General features: G+C 35.7%; 1 protein-coding gene and 1 long non-coding RNA gene across 2 annotated transcripts; one reads left to right on the top strand and one right to left on the bottom strand.

Moving 5' to 3' along the window:
* Nucleotides 1–173: 173 nt before the first annotated feature.
* Nucleotides 174–4,401, top strand: LOC137709028 (uncharacterized). The gene is made up of 5 exons (XM_068448175.2): nucleotides 174–492; nucleotides 980–1,239; nucleotides 1,957–2,047; nucleotides 3,881–3,956; nucleotides 4,060–4,401. The coding sequence occupies exons 1-5, from the start codon at nucleotides 431–433 to the stop codon at nucleotides 4,111–4,113; spliced, it is 543 nt and encodes a 180-aa protein (XP_068304276.1). The 5' UTR covers nucleotides 174–430; the 3' UTR covers nucleotides 4,114–4,401.
* On the bottom strand, nucleotides 2,553–3,887 carry LOC148690868 (uncharacterized). Its single transcript, XR_015957313.1, has 2 exons — nucleotides 3,733–3,887; nucleotides 2,553–3,623 (listed from the first exon to the last, which is right to left on the bottom strand). It is a non-coding gene; the product is annotated as an uncharacterized LOC148690868 (long non-coding RNA).
* Nucleotides 4,402–14,438: the final 10,037 nt, after the last annotated feature.

Below are 14,438 nucleotides of genomic sequence, written 5' to 3' on the forward strand. Positions count from 1 at the left end.
AGTACGAAAGCGTGGTGAAATGTCTTAACATTCCGTCTCCTTGCACTCAAGTTCGATTTATCTCCCGTTAAATAACTCAAAACGACGTCGTCTCTCGTCCCACCAGTCGACAACAGCGCACACGGTTATCAGAACAAAACAAGTGGGAAGAAAGAAACCGCAACGCCCAGCAACGTATTTAATTAATTAATTTCACTTTTTCAAAAAAAAAAAAAAAACCTTGATCCAAAAGCTACCAATCGAAAACAACTGCTTCCCCCACTTCTTTTTCACGTGGAATTTCCCTCTCACTTTCTCACCAATTCGATTCCCAATCTTCCCTGTAAATCCGGAAACCCTAACCCTCCAAATTCTCATCAATTCTTTCGCGGATGAAAACCGATTCCTAGCCGTTGAATTTTCCCGGCAAAGCTCCAGACTCAGGAACTCAATGGCGGCGACGCTCAACACCTCCATGGCGGCCTGGATCCGCCACTTACTCGCTTGCATGGGGTAAGTCTTCGCTTACACTTCACGGGAAATTATCTGCCATTTTTGGTAGTTATTTGCATTTGGGTTCTTCCAGAATCTGTTAGTTTTGGAAGGTTTGACTTGTTAACCAAAATCTGTTATTTTTGGAAGGTTTGACTTGTTTCTGACTTGGTTGTAGACTTGTAGTAAAGATTTTGACTTTCTAAGTGTGGAAATAAGTATCGGATTGAAAGTATGTCAAGTAACAAATTTATCATCTGGGTTCTGAAAATTTGGGACTTTATTGCAAGCTTAGATTAAAAAGTAGTTCAAAAACAAGAAATTTATGATACGGATTTCGAAAATTTGAAGAATTTTTGGTAACAGTGGCATGCTCATCTGGTGTACTGAGTAATTTTACCTCAAGATTTATGCATCTAAATTTGTATTAAAAAATCGATGGTGTGTAGTTTGTGTTTTGGTGGAGTTTATTCTGCAGTGTGCTTTAACCTGGGTTTTAACAGAGCAGTGGTTGTTTTGGATGCTGCACTAAACCCACACCAATTACTGCTGTCGATGAGCCTTCGAAGGGATTGAGAATTCAAGGGCGAAGTGTTAAGAAACCGGGCATCTCGGATGACTTTTGGAGCAGCAGTACTTATGATTTGGACAATAGTGCCGTTCAATCCCAGAGAAGCATCTCATCCATCAGCACATCCAACCAGACCCTCAACTTTGGCAGTGTGGCTGGTAGTAGCACAAGCAGCCAATCCGACTTTGTAAATAATGGCAAGTTTTTGTTGTATGTTATTTACAGCATTCTTATTTTGGTCTGGTAATTGTGCATAAGTATTTCGCAGCTTGCCATATTGAATTAATACCAACAAAACAGGATCTGTGTCGTAATACATAAACTCAAACTGTGTTTGATAATACTTAGTAGTCAAAGACATTTCTGATTTTTTTATGTTTCTTTTTGGCAAATATATGCTTGTAAATACCTTTGGTGCTAACATGTTTGGCCCTAACTGAGATGCTAATAATTTTCTTCTAAACGTAGAGGCCTGGCTAAGAGAGAAACGGTGCTTGAGAAAAACTGGGAAGCAATGTGAATAGAATTGGGATGAGATGTTTCACGAGGGGAAATCTTTTTTATAGTTGAGTTACAAATTCATTAACTGGTGAAACAAAGGTTTCACAAATGAATGTTGACACAACCAATTAACTTCACATAAACCTTGGCTTTAACATGTGTGTTAGGTCATGTAAATTTTAGAATTTGCGAAGTATGTTTTTATTATATGTGAAGTATAGTTGTTCTTCTACATCTTGTATCTGTATATAACCTTACGTTTGATGGCCATGCTATGTATTATCTACTTATGGTGCTGGAACTTCTTTTCACCTACCCTCACTCTAATTTGGTATCATCAGTATTCATGCCCTTGTGAGCTTTCATGTTTGTAAGTGTATAGGTTATTGACTTGCAACATTTCGTAACTACAGGTCTTGTTCTATGGAACCAGAACAGGCTTGAGTGGATCGGAAGTGGCAACCCTAGGAATCAAATTCCAAAAAGTCGGGAAACCAGAGTAAGGTATGTTACTTGTGCTTTTATAACTTAGGTTGTGACTGCACTCTGAGTCGGGGTCCATTAGTTTTGAGTAATGTAAGTGCATCCACTGCTTTAAATCAAAGTAATGACCCTTGTTGTTTAACTAGTTTGCTGAAGCTACTCTTTTTATTTCTCTTTAACTATATCATTTATCCCTTTTAGCTTAATACTTTTGATAGGATTTTTAGGTACCTGCGCAAAGAGGTTAAAATCACTTTAAAATATTTGCAAGAGTACAAGGTTATCATAGTTTAGCAGCTCAAGTAAGGTTGTTTTCCGCAGGGATTATTTAAAACAATTTATGAAAAACCCTAATCTTAGTTAATTATTTGCAAACAAAGATTGGAAAATGTTGATTTTGAATTTAAAAGTAATAAAAACGAATTTTAATAAAAGTAATTTAAGAAAAACAACTAGTAACCAATTAAGAATAAATCAAATAAAAAAGAAAAGGTTTTGAGAAATAAATTTGGAAAAGCACTAGGGTTCAGCCGTCACCTTAACAATCCTATGTAGTTCTTCCAATTACTTATAAATTACCCGTGCATATTTTGAATGTTAGGTTTTCTATATTCTACTTGGAACCTCCAACATAGAACGTGTATCTAACATGCAACCCGTCCGGACGTTCGGATCAAATATGAACATGAAAGACTCATTAAGTTTTATGAAAACCCTTTGAAAAACCATGCAACCCTTAAGACGTGGTGTTCATCTTAAGTGAAATTACAATTATTAATCACAAGAAGCCAGCGCCAATTTCAAGGAACCTTCCAACCAAAATTGCATCAAATTACTTTCTAAATGTCCTAATGGTCTCGAATCACTAAGACACTTAGATAGTTTAAAACAGTAATTAATAATTCAAAACATGCATGCATAATATCATAAGTAAATTGAAAAGAAACTACATATTCTTGCTAAGGCTCGAGGCTTCGCCCTAGCACAAGAACTTAGTTATGAACAATCATAATAAAAACTAAAGAAAATATTTTAACTAGGAAAAGGATTGAAAACACCTTGTAGGTAAAAAGTCTAAAGTTCTCCAAAATAATGCTAAATTCTCTCAATGTTGTATCCCCCCAGAACCCTAATGGCTAAAAAGCCTTATTTATGCTACTCCAAATCAAAACCCTCATAGAAAAGGTTTTTTAAAAACTAGGAAATAAAATAACGAAAGGATAACTAGAAATTACATTCCTATTCTGACTAGGAAATCTGCCCATCAAAAAGATAGCCACGTTTCTGGACCTTCAGGGCTCTAAAACAGGCCTAAAACGACTCAAACTAATGATTAGGACATCCTCTTCAAGTTCCAAGAAGAGGCCAAGTCCAAAATCCATCATCTTCCAGCCCAAAAGTCGCAAATAAGCTCTGCAGCCCAATCTGCCAGCACTGTGCGCTGGGCATAAATTAATTCGCCACGATCAGATGCTTCAGGATAAAATTATGAAATTTTGACACAACCTTCTTGACAGATTCACGAACCCGCTTCAATTGGAATCACTCAAAAATTCCACCGTTTGATTACTTTATGCTCGAAACAAGTTTGCATGTCCTACATTAAAAACAAATAGCAAAGCATCAAAATCTCACCAAAATAATAACCAAAATATACCAAGAATAGGGAATAATATATAATATAAAATCGACTCATCAACTTTTACCATATTTGCTGGTGAATTAAATGATCTCATGAATGGCGGAAATCCCGTAAGCAGGTGTATCTAGTAGACATATTTTATTTAACTGTGCTTTGCATTTTAATTTGCCTTGATCTTTCTCCCAGTGGTCGACTAACTATGTCCTTTGCAGTTGGAATGCAACTTATGAAAGATTGGTTGGAACCAAACAGAGACAGTCACCTTATGCGCAACGCATTCCTTTGTCTGTAAGTCTTCGTTTTCCTTTGGTGGGAATTCTGCTTGATTTTTTGTATTGCATTTAGTTAGTTCATCATCCTGTTGTAATGCTAATTGGGTTGGTATTAACAGGACATGGTAGAATTTCTCGTGGAAGTATGGGAGCAGGAGGGTCTGTACGATTGAGTGAATACCAGAATCCGCCTTTTAACGTGAGGAAGATACTTTTGTCTTTGTAAATCTGAGAGGTGTGTCTAGATGGACGGGGCAAAGAAGGAATTCGATACAACGACCATATGTTTCAAGTTTAACTGTAATATTTTCATCCTTTCTGCTCCCTTTTGTAACCATGTAATTGTGGAAAATGTCGTCTGCCACGCATAACTGAATACAGAAGCAGCAGTTAGCTTTTCCTTGTGTGAATACAAAAGTTAAAAAAGAGGGTTTCAAAATATACACCTAGATTCATGGTGATCTTTGTGTCCATAATGTTTGTTCGTTTCTTTCCTTTTCCCAAATGTGTATCCATTTTCTTTCAGGAGGTGATTTTCGCACTATTTTTCTCCTCCTTTGCACCGCCATTTATTTTCGGCTATTGGATTGAACGAGTCAATAGGTAAATGAATAGGGGTGTGGAGAGATGGAGCGTGTGAAAATTGTTTCGCTTCTTTTTTCCGTGCGTTTCTATTTCTAGGTGGAAAAGCAACACTGGCTCTTTTTCTTCCTATCTTTCTTGACAATCTTGTTAGGTCTGTATTAAAGTTAACTATGACCTCACAGCCGGTTGGACGTTTTTGGAAGCCAAAACTCTTTGATGCATGTATATTAGGAAACTTCGTTGCTTTGCTGGGTTTGTTTTCCATGTCGTAATTCATGGAATTTCAATGGCTTGGTGTTGATGTAGATGCCGAAAACAATATGAGATAGACTTTGCTTGCGTCTGAGCTTTTTCCACGTGTTTGTCGATAAGCCGTGACTTCTTGAAATTCTAGAATCGATTGGTTCATAGCATGAATCGAGATCTTTGGTTACTGCATCTATGTTGACGTGGATGTCGGAAACAATATAAGATGGGGAGTGATATTCACACACCCATTTTTACTTTGTTCACACCGTTGTTAATTTGTGCCCATTTATCTTCTTCAATTCGTTCAATTTGATGGCCGGAAGTTAAGATGATGTGTGAAAGGTAAAAATAGGTGTGTGAATAGTAACACCCTATAAAATCGAAAATTCTAAATTAGTTATGGACCAAGATATTCATGGTTGTTGAATCCTTAGTCAAGGATTCATCGACTAAAGATCTAACGGTCATAGACCTCTGTTCATGTCATGGGCCGGACTCCGTTTGTATTAGACTTAAATGGGATCGTGTTGATTTAGATCCCTACAAGTGTTATAACCACTCCCAGTGCCTCATCAAGATGTGAGTCGCCCACACCGAAGCCTCGTAGACTTCGAAGAAGGATACTTTCGACATGACCTAGCCTCGTAGACTCAATTGCGTGTCTATAAATCCGTTTCGACCGAACAGTATTATAAATAAATAAACCTTGTTCTTTATGGTTAGATAAACACTAGTGGCGAAGCCACATGAAGGCGAGGAGTGGTGGCCACCACTCCCCTCATCGGAAAACAGGACTGGAGCTATGGGTTAGCCCCTCCCCTTGTCGAAACACTCACTGGTTCAGCTCCTCCTGTGGTCCGCTGTTCTCTGCGCACAGCATACTGCATTTTCTATTTTTTAAACATCCAAGCCAAACTAGTAAAAAAAAATTGAAACAACACCGTTTGTACGTTTTGAAATAAAAAAATATATATATTGGGGGGATCGTGTGTCCCCCTTTCACTCTCGGAGGCAGATTGTCTGCCCTTCTGTTTGGGTGCCCTTCCCATCCCCTCCTATTTGTACGGTCATAGTTAAGTCACGTCAACATTTTATATTCTTATTGCTTTTTGTCTTATTATCTCTATAAAAAAAAAAATCAATATAAGATGCTGACGTGGCTTAACCGTGACCGCACAAAATATGAGGGAATGGGAAGGGCATCCCAACAGAAGGGCAAACAATCTGCCTCCTTCACTCTCAATCCCTCTCAGACTCTCAGTGCTGCCGTGTCCCTCCCCCTTTTGTTTTTTCAACCTTTCTACTAGAGAGCACATCAAAGCGGCCCCCCAAATTCCCAACAGCAACAGAAGAAATATTTTTTAATTGGAATTGAATTTTCAACCTTGAGAGATGCTGACTTTGGGGACTTGCTTGATGATGTACAAAAGTTTTGTGAAGAACATGATATTGTCGTTCCTAACATGGAGGATTTGCATTTCGTACCTAGAAAATCAATGAGTAAAGCTCCAAGACTCACAAACTTCCATTACTATCGTGTGTACTTTTATTTTCAAGTCCTTGATACGCAATTAAAGGAATTGAATGATCGTTTCAATGAGGTAAACACCGAGTTGCTTCTTTGTATGGCATGTTTGAGTCCCGTGAATAATTTTGCATCTTTTGACAAAGCAAAAATTATTCGTCTACCCCAACTTTATCCTCAAGATCTTGATGGTATGGACCTCATGAATCTTCCAATTCAACTTGATAATTATATTCACGAATGAAGATGCATAGTGAGTTTTCATTATTGAGAGGAATTGGCAATCTTGCAAAGGAGTTGGTGAAGACCGGGAGGTGTGCAAGCTATATGTTAGTGTATAAACGTCTTACATTGGCTTTGGTGTTACCGGTTGCAACCGCTTAGGTGGAGAGAGCTTTTTCTGTTATGAAGATTGTGAAAACACTATTGCTTAACAACGTGGGAGATCAATGGTTGAGTGATAGCATGCTTGTTTACATCGAGAGTGACGTATTTGCTTTTATTGATAATGAGCCTATTATGCGACGTTTTCATGATATGAAACCTCGCCGGCAACAATTGCAATTTGTTTGTATTGATAAATTATGGAAGACATTACTATATAAAATGATTTGGTTGTTGCTATTTTTTTAAACCTTGCAATCTTTTAACTTCTCCCCTTCCCTCGTCAATTCCTGACTTCGCCACTGATAAACACATTAACTTTACTAGGTTCGATGCTCAACTTTACTAAGTTCGATACTCCTAACAGGTGAATCTACTTGACTGTAATCATGAGCAGAGTGAAATTCCCCATAGCCTCTCCAAACCCAAAAATAGTGAATAATTATGGCTTGTCACCAATTGTCCACTTTCTAAAAAAATTAAAATAAAATAAAAAATAAAAAAATAAAAAACCGTTAACTTCTTACATGTGGGGTTAATGTCTGTCAAAAGGGAAGAAGCATCTGCATATTACCGATTCAGTTAAACTTGTTCCAAGTGGTAGGTTTGTTGTTTGCTAAATCATGAATATATTATCTAACTTGGCATCCGGGCCTCCGCACAACAGCTGACGAATGCCCTATTGAATATATTCAAGAGTTAAATATATGAATGCAAAGAACTACTTCACCAAAATGTGAACTGAATATTTATTTGAATCATAGATTACGTGCATTTTCTATGAACAAACCAGAAGAGAAGACAGAGCACTGAAGAGTAAATATTTATTTGCATTTTTGTTCAGATATAAATTTCATGAGGTCAGTCACTGCCATTAGTGCCAAATACATTCGTATACAAATAAAAGCTTACATGGATTGCATGATGCATGCTGCCAAATTAAGCTGCCATTACAGAACCTCACCCTACCTCTCTTTGCCCCCTGCACCCACCAAAGGGTGGGCATGCACAATTTTTAATATCTAAATGACTAAGAACTCACCCACCAAAGGGTGGGCATGCACAATTTTTAATATCTAAATGACTAAGAACCATTGAATCAAGTCTAACCATCAAATATGTTTCAGCACTGTATCTTATATAGTGCCTAAAGTTATACTTACCCACTGACGGGCGGGCAACTAAAGAAAACACCAAGTTGCAACTTATAATTTGGTTCCATGTTTATGACTTTATGGCACCCCCTTCCACTTGGTTCTGAGTGAGGGAGAAAGTCTTGCTTTTTTGAAAAGTAAGCCCTACAAAACATATCAAATTCCCAATGGGTTCACATACATTTTCTTATCTTTTTTCATCCCTTCATCTACTCCTATGAAAGGAGGAACAAACAATAGGACCAAGTTGAATTATATAAATATATCCCTCGTACAATGCATGTATAAAGACAATACCAAAAAGGCTACCACTTCAGATATCTTGAATATCCATATTAAACGTACGTAGCATATATTTCATAGTTTTTTTATGACTATTTATGTTAGTATTTCCAAGTCATAAAAGTCCGCATGGATTATGGCAAAGACTTGGTAATAAAAGAGAAGAGATCCTTCCCGGATCTTTTCCACTAAGCCTACCAGATCAAGTGATCCGGGCATTTGAAATTTCATTCAACGGTCACAAATTATTATAACTTTTAAGGGGTTAAAATAGGTAGGCTGTTAGACGAAATTTCAAAAGTTTGGATCACTTAATCCGATAGCCGTGGTAGAAGAGATCCGGAATAAAAGGAAAAAAAATTAATTAAGACGAAAATTGTCAAAGATGAAGACTTTAGAATAGCAAGATCACTGAACATATATTCCATATCGTCAACCAACAAATCCATTAGACTGGATCATGTCCGCTTTCTTGACAAAATTCTCAGTCTTAAAATATGAATATTAATTTTTATAATATCGATACCAGGAAATTGGGTTGAAGATATACCACGGGTTAAACATAATTAGTTATCAAACTCGTCACTTTTTAAGGATTCATTTGGAAGTGTTTTTAAAATGAATGAAATTGCTTTTACACAAAATGTTTATGGGTTCCAAAAGCATTTAAAGAACATGAAACACTTCAAGTGTTTTTTCAGAATTCACTTGCATTTTCATTAAAGATTAATTTCAAAATCATTTTTACAAAAAATATTTTTATTCATTTCGAAAGCAGTTTCAAACGAACCATAAGAAACAAACATGAATTTAACTTATCAAAAAAGAAAAATATTAAAAGTGGACTAAATTGAGACATTCTAAGGTGCATGAATCGTGTGCCTACCTTTACCTTTCTCAACCTTTTTCATTAGAGAATTTGTGGGCAAGCTAAGTGGATGAGATAATTCCCGAAACTTTTTTATTAATGTAAAACATCTTTGATTAGTAGAAATTTGTGCACGATTAGGGTTTATTAGCTGGCGATGGCATGCTGTGCATGGTTGTCTCTGCAAGGTATTGAGAGCGGCGCCTGGTATACCATTACCAACGCTGACCTAGGGTTTTACAGCCTTTTGCCTCGTTGGGTCAAGACGGCAAGTTGGCAACCATGAGTACGCACGTAAACAACTAGTCCTAATCGAATCTGATTACAATACGCCAAGTTGATCAAAAAATTTAAACCCAAACATTTTGAAAAAATAAAAAAATAAAATTCATTCTCTTTTTTTTCTTCCTAGGAGATTAGAGATGGTACGGGTACGTAACAAAAGATTGAAACAGAATTACAGAATTGGACCGGATACAAATCACAGACATTCTAAGAAAAACCAAGCATGCATTTCGATACAAGCACTGGGTGGTTACGTGAAGAACTTTTACCTACAAAGGTAAATTAGTACCCGATGACTTTAATTTTTTTTAATAGTCCAGACTATATATTCAGTAGTTTGAAAAATAAATGGTCATAATTGAATTAAAATTTTTTTTTTTTTCTTACTTAATAATTTTAATGGATAACAAACCGGACTATTCAATGGTTCAGGCTGTTGAAGACAAACCTGACTCTAGTTTAGGTAGCAACATGTAGAACAATTCGAAGAACAAATCAAAAAAATATTTATGGGTTTCTTTTTTCTTCTTTTTCCTTCTTTTTCTGGATGAGATTTGTGGAAATTCATTGGTGGAGGAAGGTGCATGTACAGTTTAGATTCTGAACTTTTGAATTTTGCATTGAAATTTCAGGGTATTTTTGGTGAATTAGATTAATACCCTAGTCTTCTTTGTCTACCAAGTTTGCATAACAAGTGGGAGAGGGTCCAATGTTTCTAGCCTTGCCATCAGGTCAGCCAAATCATATTCAATGCACATTTTCGACGTAATTGTAAATAACAAAGAAAAAGAAAGGCAAAAATGCTTGCACCCTTTAAAACATTATGTCGATGTTAGAATCATCTCTGAGATTTTAGGAGTTCTGTGCAAAATTTATAAAAAGGCTTTTCTTTAAGATGGTTAAAAAAAAAAAAACTAGGAAAAAACAAACTTTAGCACTCACTGATTGCAAGTTTATAAATGCCATTTATAATAAGTAAAACGAATTACAAACATAGTGTCACATCCTGACCCGGGCCCTCACCACATCTCGGGCTCGACTCCACCGTAACATGATATTATCCGCTTTGGGCCCCTACCACACCCTCACGATTTTGTTTATGGGAACTCACACGAGAACTTCCTAGTGGGTCACCCATCATGGGATTGCTCTCGCGTGCTACTCGCTTAACTTCAGAGTTCCGATGGAACTTGAAGCCAATGAGCTCCCAAAAGGCCTCGTGCTAGGTAGAGATGAGAATATACATATAAGGCTCATTACCCTGGGCGATGTGGGATCTTACACATAGCCTTCACTAAATAATCAAAATCAGTTCAATATTAAACAACCAAACAAGAAAAAAAAATTTCAAAACTCTAACTTTATTAAAATTTCACTTAAATATATAACATTATACAAATAAAATTGAAAAATAATATCATTTTTTAGGGTGTTATCATTAGCACTCAAAATATATCATTATACTCCATATTTTTATATGTAGAAAGAAAACAATTACGCTTATAAAGAGTGCGCAATGAGATTTTTTTAATTTTATTTTTTAACAAACGATATTATCTACAATAAGGGATGGTGAAGCGGGCTAAACCTCACAATGGACCAGCCATAATAATGTAGTTCAAATTCGCCTTTGGTGAGAATCGAATCTAAGACCTCTCACTTACAAGTAAAGAGAAATGCCAAAAATTTCGAGGACTGTCAAATTGGAGGCCCTATGCGCATAAAAATATGGTAATATTATTTAGACACATCAAAATCAAATAGTATAATCTAACCTGGTTCATCTTACTTAGCACAACAAACCAAATCAGTTAGTTGCCCACACACATCATTTTCGGCTTAAGTTCACTTTCATGTCACTAATTAAACACAATCACCAACTTTTTGTTTTTTGGTTATAAACAACTAATCCAAGTGAAAGCCTTTTTGTTTTAATATAAATCTCAAGGCTCAAAGCATAAGATTTAACCTTTTATACTAATCTACATTAAGAAATGGAGGAGAGTGCGTAGAAGGCAAGGAGTTGAAAAAAAAAAGATTTTAACTATTAGGACAATTCATAATTTGTAAGATTGATCTGGGATACAGCAGGAGCAAACACATGAAAAAGATTTCTCTTTAGTTATTTAGTTTAGAGTATATTTCGATCTATATTAGTTATAATACAATGAGCTGCTAATAGTAGTTATACAACTTATACTTAAATGGCCACTCCACCAGTTTTAATTTGAAAGTGTCCCAAAACTGAAAAAAATTATAAAAAAAAAAATTTAAAAAAAAAAAAAAAAAAAAAATGAAGAATCAAGTGGATGGAGAGAAAAGCTTATTAACTGACAAGTGATCATGTATTCATGTGGTTGTGGTTGGCTGTCAGCTGCGTGCGAACCTCATTAGTTAAAACTCAAGTGGCCAACATTTTACAAAAATCAATTGCCTTGATATCAACTTATAACTTAAAACCATTAAATTCGTTTATTAAAGTTTAAAAATGTTAGATTGGTTGCTAGTAGTTAATATTTGTTGAGCAGCACTAATCTCTTATAAAATGTCCTATCTTCCTTCATATTTACGTGTTAAAACAGCTAATGTTAGAGTATTTATAATCCTACGAAACTTGAAGGATAATTTATGATGTATTTATGCAATATCTGTCAATGTATAATAGTCAAAAGCAGCTAATTTGTATAAGAAATTCACAAATAAAATACGAACCAAAATTTAAGAAATGTATAGCAAAATACCATTGGCTAATGTATTTCTCTCATAACTTAAGAAAATTAAAGAAATGATAATCAAGCATCATTTTTATCTTCTTATACGGTCATGTTTAATCTCGTTCGTTGTTTCTATTTAATTTCCAATAATAAAAAATAAATAAAATGTGTAAAAAAAGAAAATGATGTATGATTCTCATATCCCGAAGAAAATACTGATTATCCAAGCAATGAAAAAGGTTGGTGAATAATGAAAGAAGAAATGGTCGGTACGTAGACATTTGCTGAGACTTAAAGAAAAAGAATAAACCTATCGACTTTAATCAGAAAAAAGCACAAATGGAAAAACCGGAGGAAAGAAAAGCCAAGTTTTGGAATTTGCATCACCTCTAGAGACTTCGAAAGCGATCATTATATTTTTTAAAAGCCTACAAAGTCTGAAAATGTTGTTATTTTTTAGCCATGCATTGGACCTACAGACAATTTCCTAAATTATTTTTATATCAAGTTCATTGCACATCCTCACACCTCTTTGCCCAAAACAAGAGAACCAGGTTGAATATGACATCGGTCACTCTCACTACGCCCATATTTCCTTTCTGGCTTGGAATTTCTTTTATCCAAGTCTACCAGCATGTATGTGTGACTCATTCTCTTTGGGAAACAATTTTTGACCACTGCAGGTTGACTTGCATTGTTGGAGTGGTTTGAAGGCTACTTGTCAATGCGTGTGAAGATTTACCCCTTTTTCTTCAGTGTTTTGGATTTTAACCATGGAAAATGCTATTTTCGCTCCTTTTTTTTTTTTTTTTTCTTTCTAACTTTGGATTAAATAAATAAATAAAAGAAACATAAATAAACAATGGAATGAGTGTAAAGAAGAAAATAAAAGTGCGGAAATCATTTTTCATTTTTTATATGACAAGACTAGACAAAATATTCGATTAAGTAACGTTTAATGGTAGGTTAAAGATTAAATTTACTCTAACATCAATGTTTGATAAAAAAATAATAATAATAATGAAAATGGTTTAAAAACTTTGAGTTTTAAAGATAAAGACAAAATAAAAGGTAAAATGAATAGTATCAAGATTGAATTTTTAATGTAAAAATGTGATTTTTCGTTAAAATGAACAGTACCAAAAGCTTTTCGTTAAAGTTCCCTAAAAAAAAAAAAAATCTCTTGTATAACATTGACATCCTAATAATCTAGTTTTGTTTTTTTCGTTTTCTCCAGGAATTTTTTATTTTCTGTTAGTTTTAATATGAATATGTACTTAAGAATAATGTTAGGTAGATCAATTTTTAAACCAATTTTATAAATCATGTGATGTGTCACTAATAATAAATAAGTACATTAACAAACATTTAAGTGATAATGTAATCGTCAACTACCAAGTCATATGATATACAAAATTTAATCTAAATAATTAAGGGAATTGTTAAAAAATCTCATTCTACACTCCAAACTTTCTATATTATGAAAAAAAATACACTTAACAAAAGTGTATAATAAAATTTTTAAAATTCTAATAACATTTCCTATAATTAATCTCTCTAATATTACTCTGTACTTAAAATTCAACTTTTGTGTATCAAATCATTGTTTGTTCATGCACGGTATTATGAATGATATTATCACGTCAGTCCCACATAAATATATGTAATTGATTAGACATGCCACCACACTCAATAATGATGCGTCCAAATTATAGTGGTCCAAGAGGAAAGTAATTATGAATTTGTTTTATGGAAGGAAAAATTAATTAAGGGGGATTTAATTATGGAAAAGTAATATCTACATACTTTTTTTTTTATTACAGCAGTTAGGGATGAGTTTGGTTTCAGTCCGTTCGAGTTTTTATTAAAATTGAAAACCTAACCTGTCACATCCCGGCCCGGGCGGCACGATTTCCCGGGCCCGCTCCACCACCATAGCACGATATTGTTCGCTTTGGGTCCCGACCACGCCCTCACGGTTTTGTTTTTGGGAACTCACGAGCAACTTCCCAGTGGGTCACCCATCATGGGAATGCTCTCGCGCACTACTCGCTTAACTTCGGAGTTCCCATGGAACCCGAAGCCAGTGAGCTTCCAAAATGCCTCGTGCTAGGTAGAGATGGGAATATACATTTAAGGATCACTCCCCTGGGCGATGTGGGATGTCACAATCCACCCCCCTTAGGGGCCCGACGTCCTCGTCGGCACACCACGGCCAGGGTTAGGCTCTGATACCAAATTGTCACATCCCGGCCTGGGCGGCACCACTTCCCGGGCCCGCTCCACCACCATAGCACGATATTGTCCGCTTTGGGCCCCGACCACGCCCTCACGGTTTTGTTTTTGGGAACTCACGAGCAACTTCCCAGTGGGTCACCCATCATGGGAATGCTCTCGCGCACTACTCGCTTAACTTCGGAGTTCCCATGGAACCCGAAGCCAGTGAGCTCTC

The sequence above is a fragment of the Pyrus communis genome, chromosome 15 (assembly GCF_041283825.1).
Source record: "Pyrus communis isolate YQ-2024b chromosome 15, ASM4128382v1, whole genome shotgun sequence".
Lineage (NCBI taxonomy): Eukaryota > Viridiplantae > Streptophyta > Magnoliopsida > Rosales > Rosaceae > Pyrus > Pyrus communis.

Bases quoted from the DNA above. Each gene is read 5' to 3' on its own strand.
- LOC137709028 (XM_068448175.2), top strand. From the start codon at position 431: ATGGCGGCGACGCTCAACACCTCCATGGCGGCCTGGATCCGCCACTTA. The intron at 493-979 runs GTAAGTCTTCGC...TTAACAGAGCAG, and splicing joins CACTTACTCGCTTGCATGGG to TGGTTGTTTTGGATGCTGCA. The intron at 3,957-4,059 runs GTAAGTCTTCGT...TGGTATTAACAG, and splicing joins CGCAACGCATTCCTTTGTCT to GACATGGTAGAATTTCTCGT.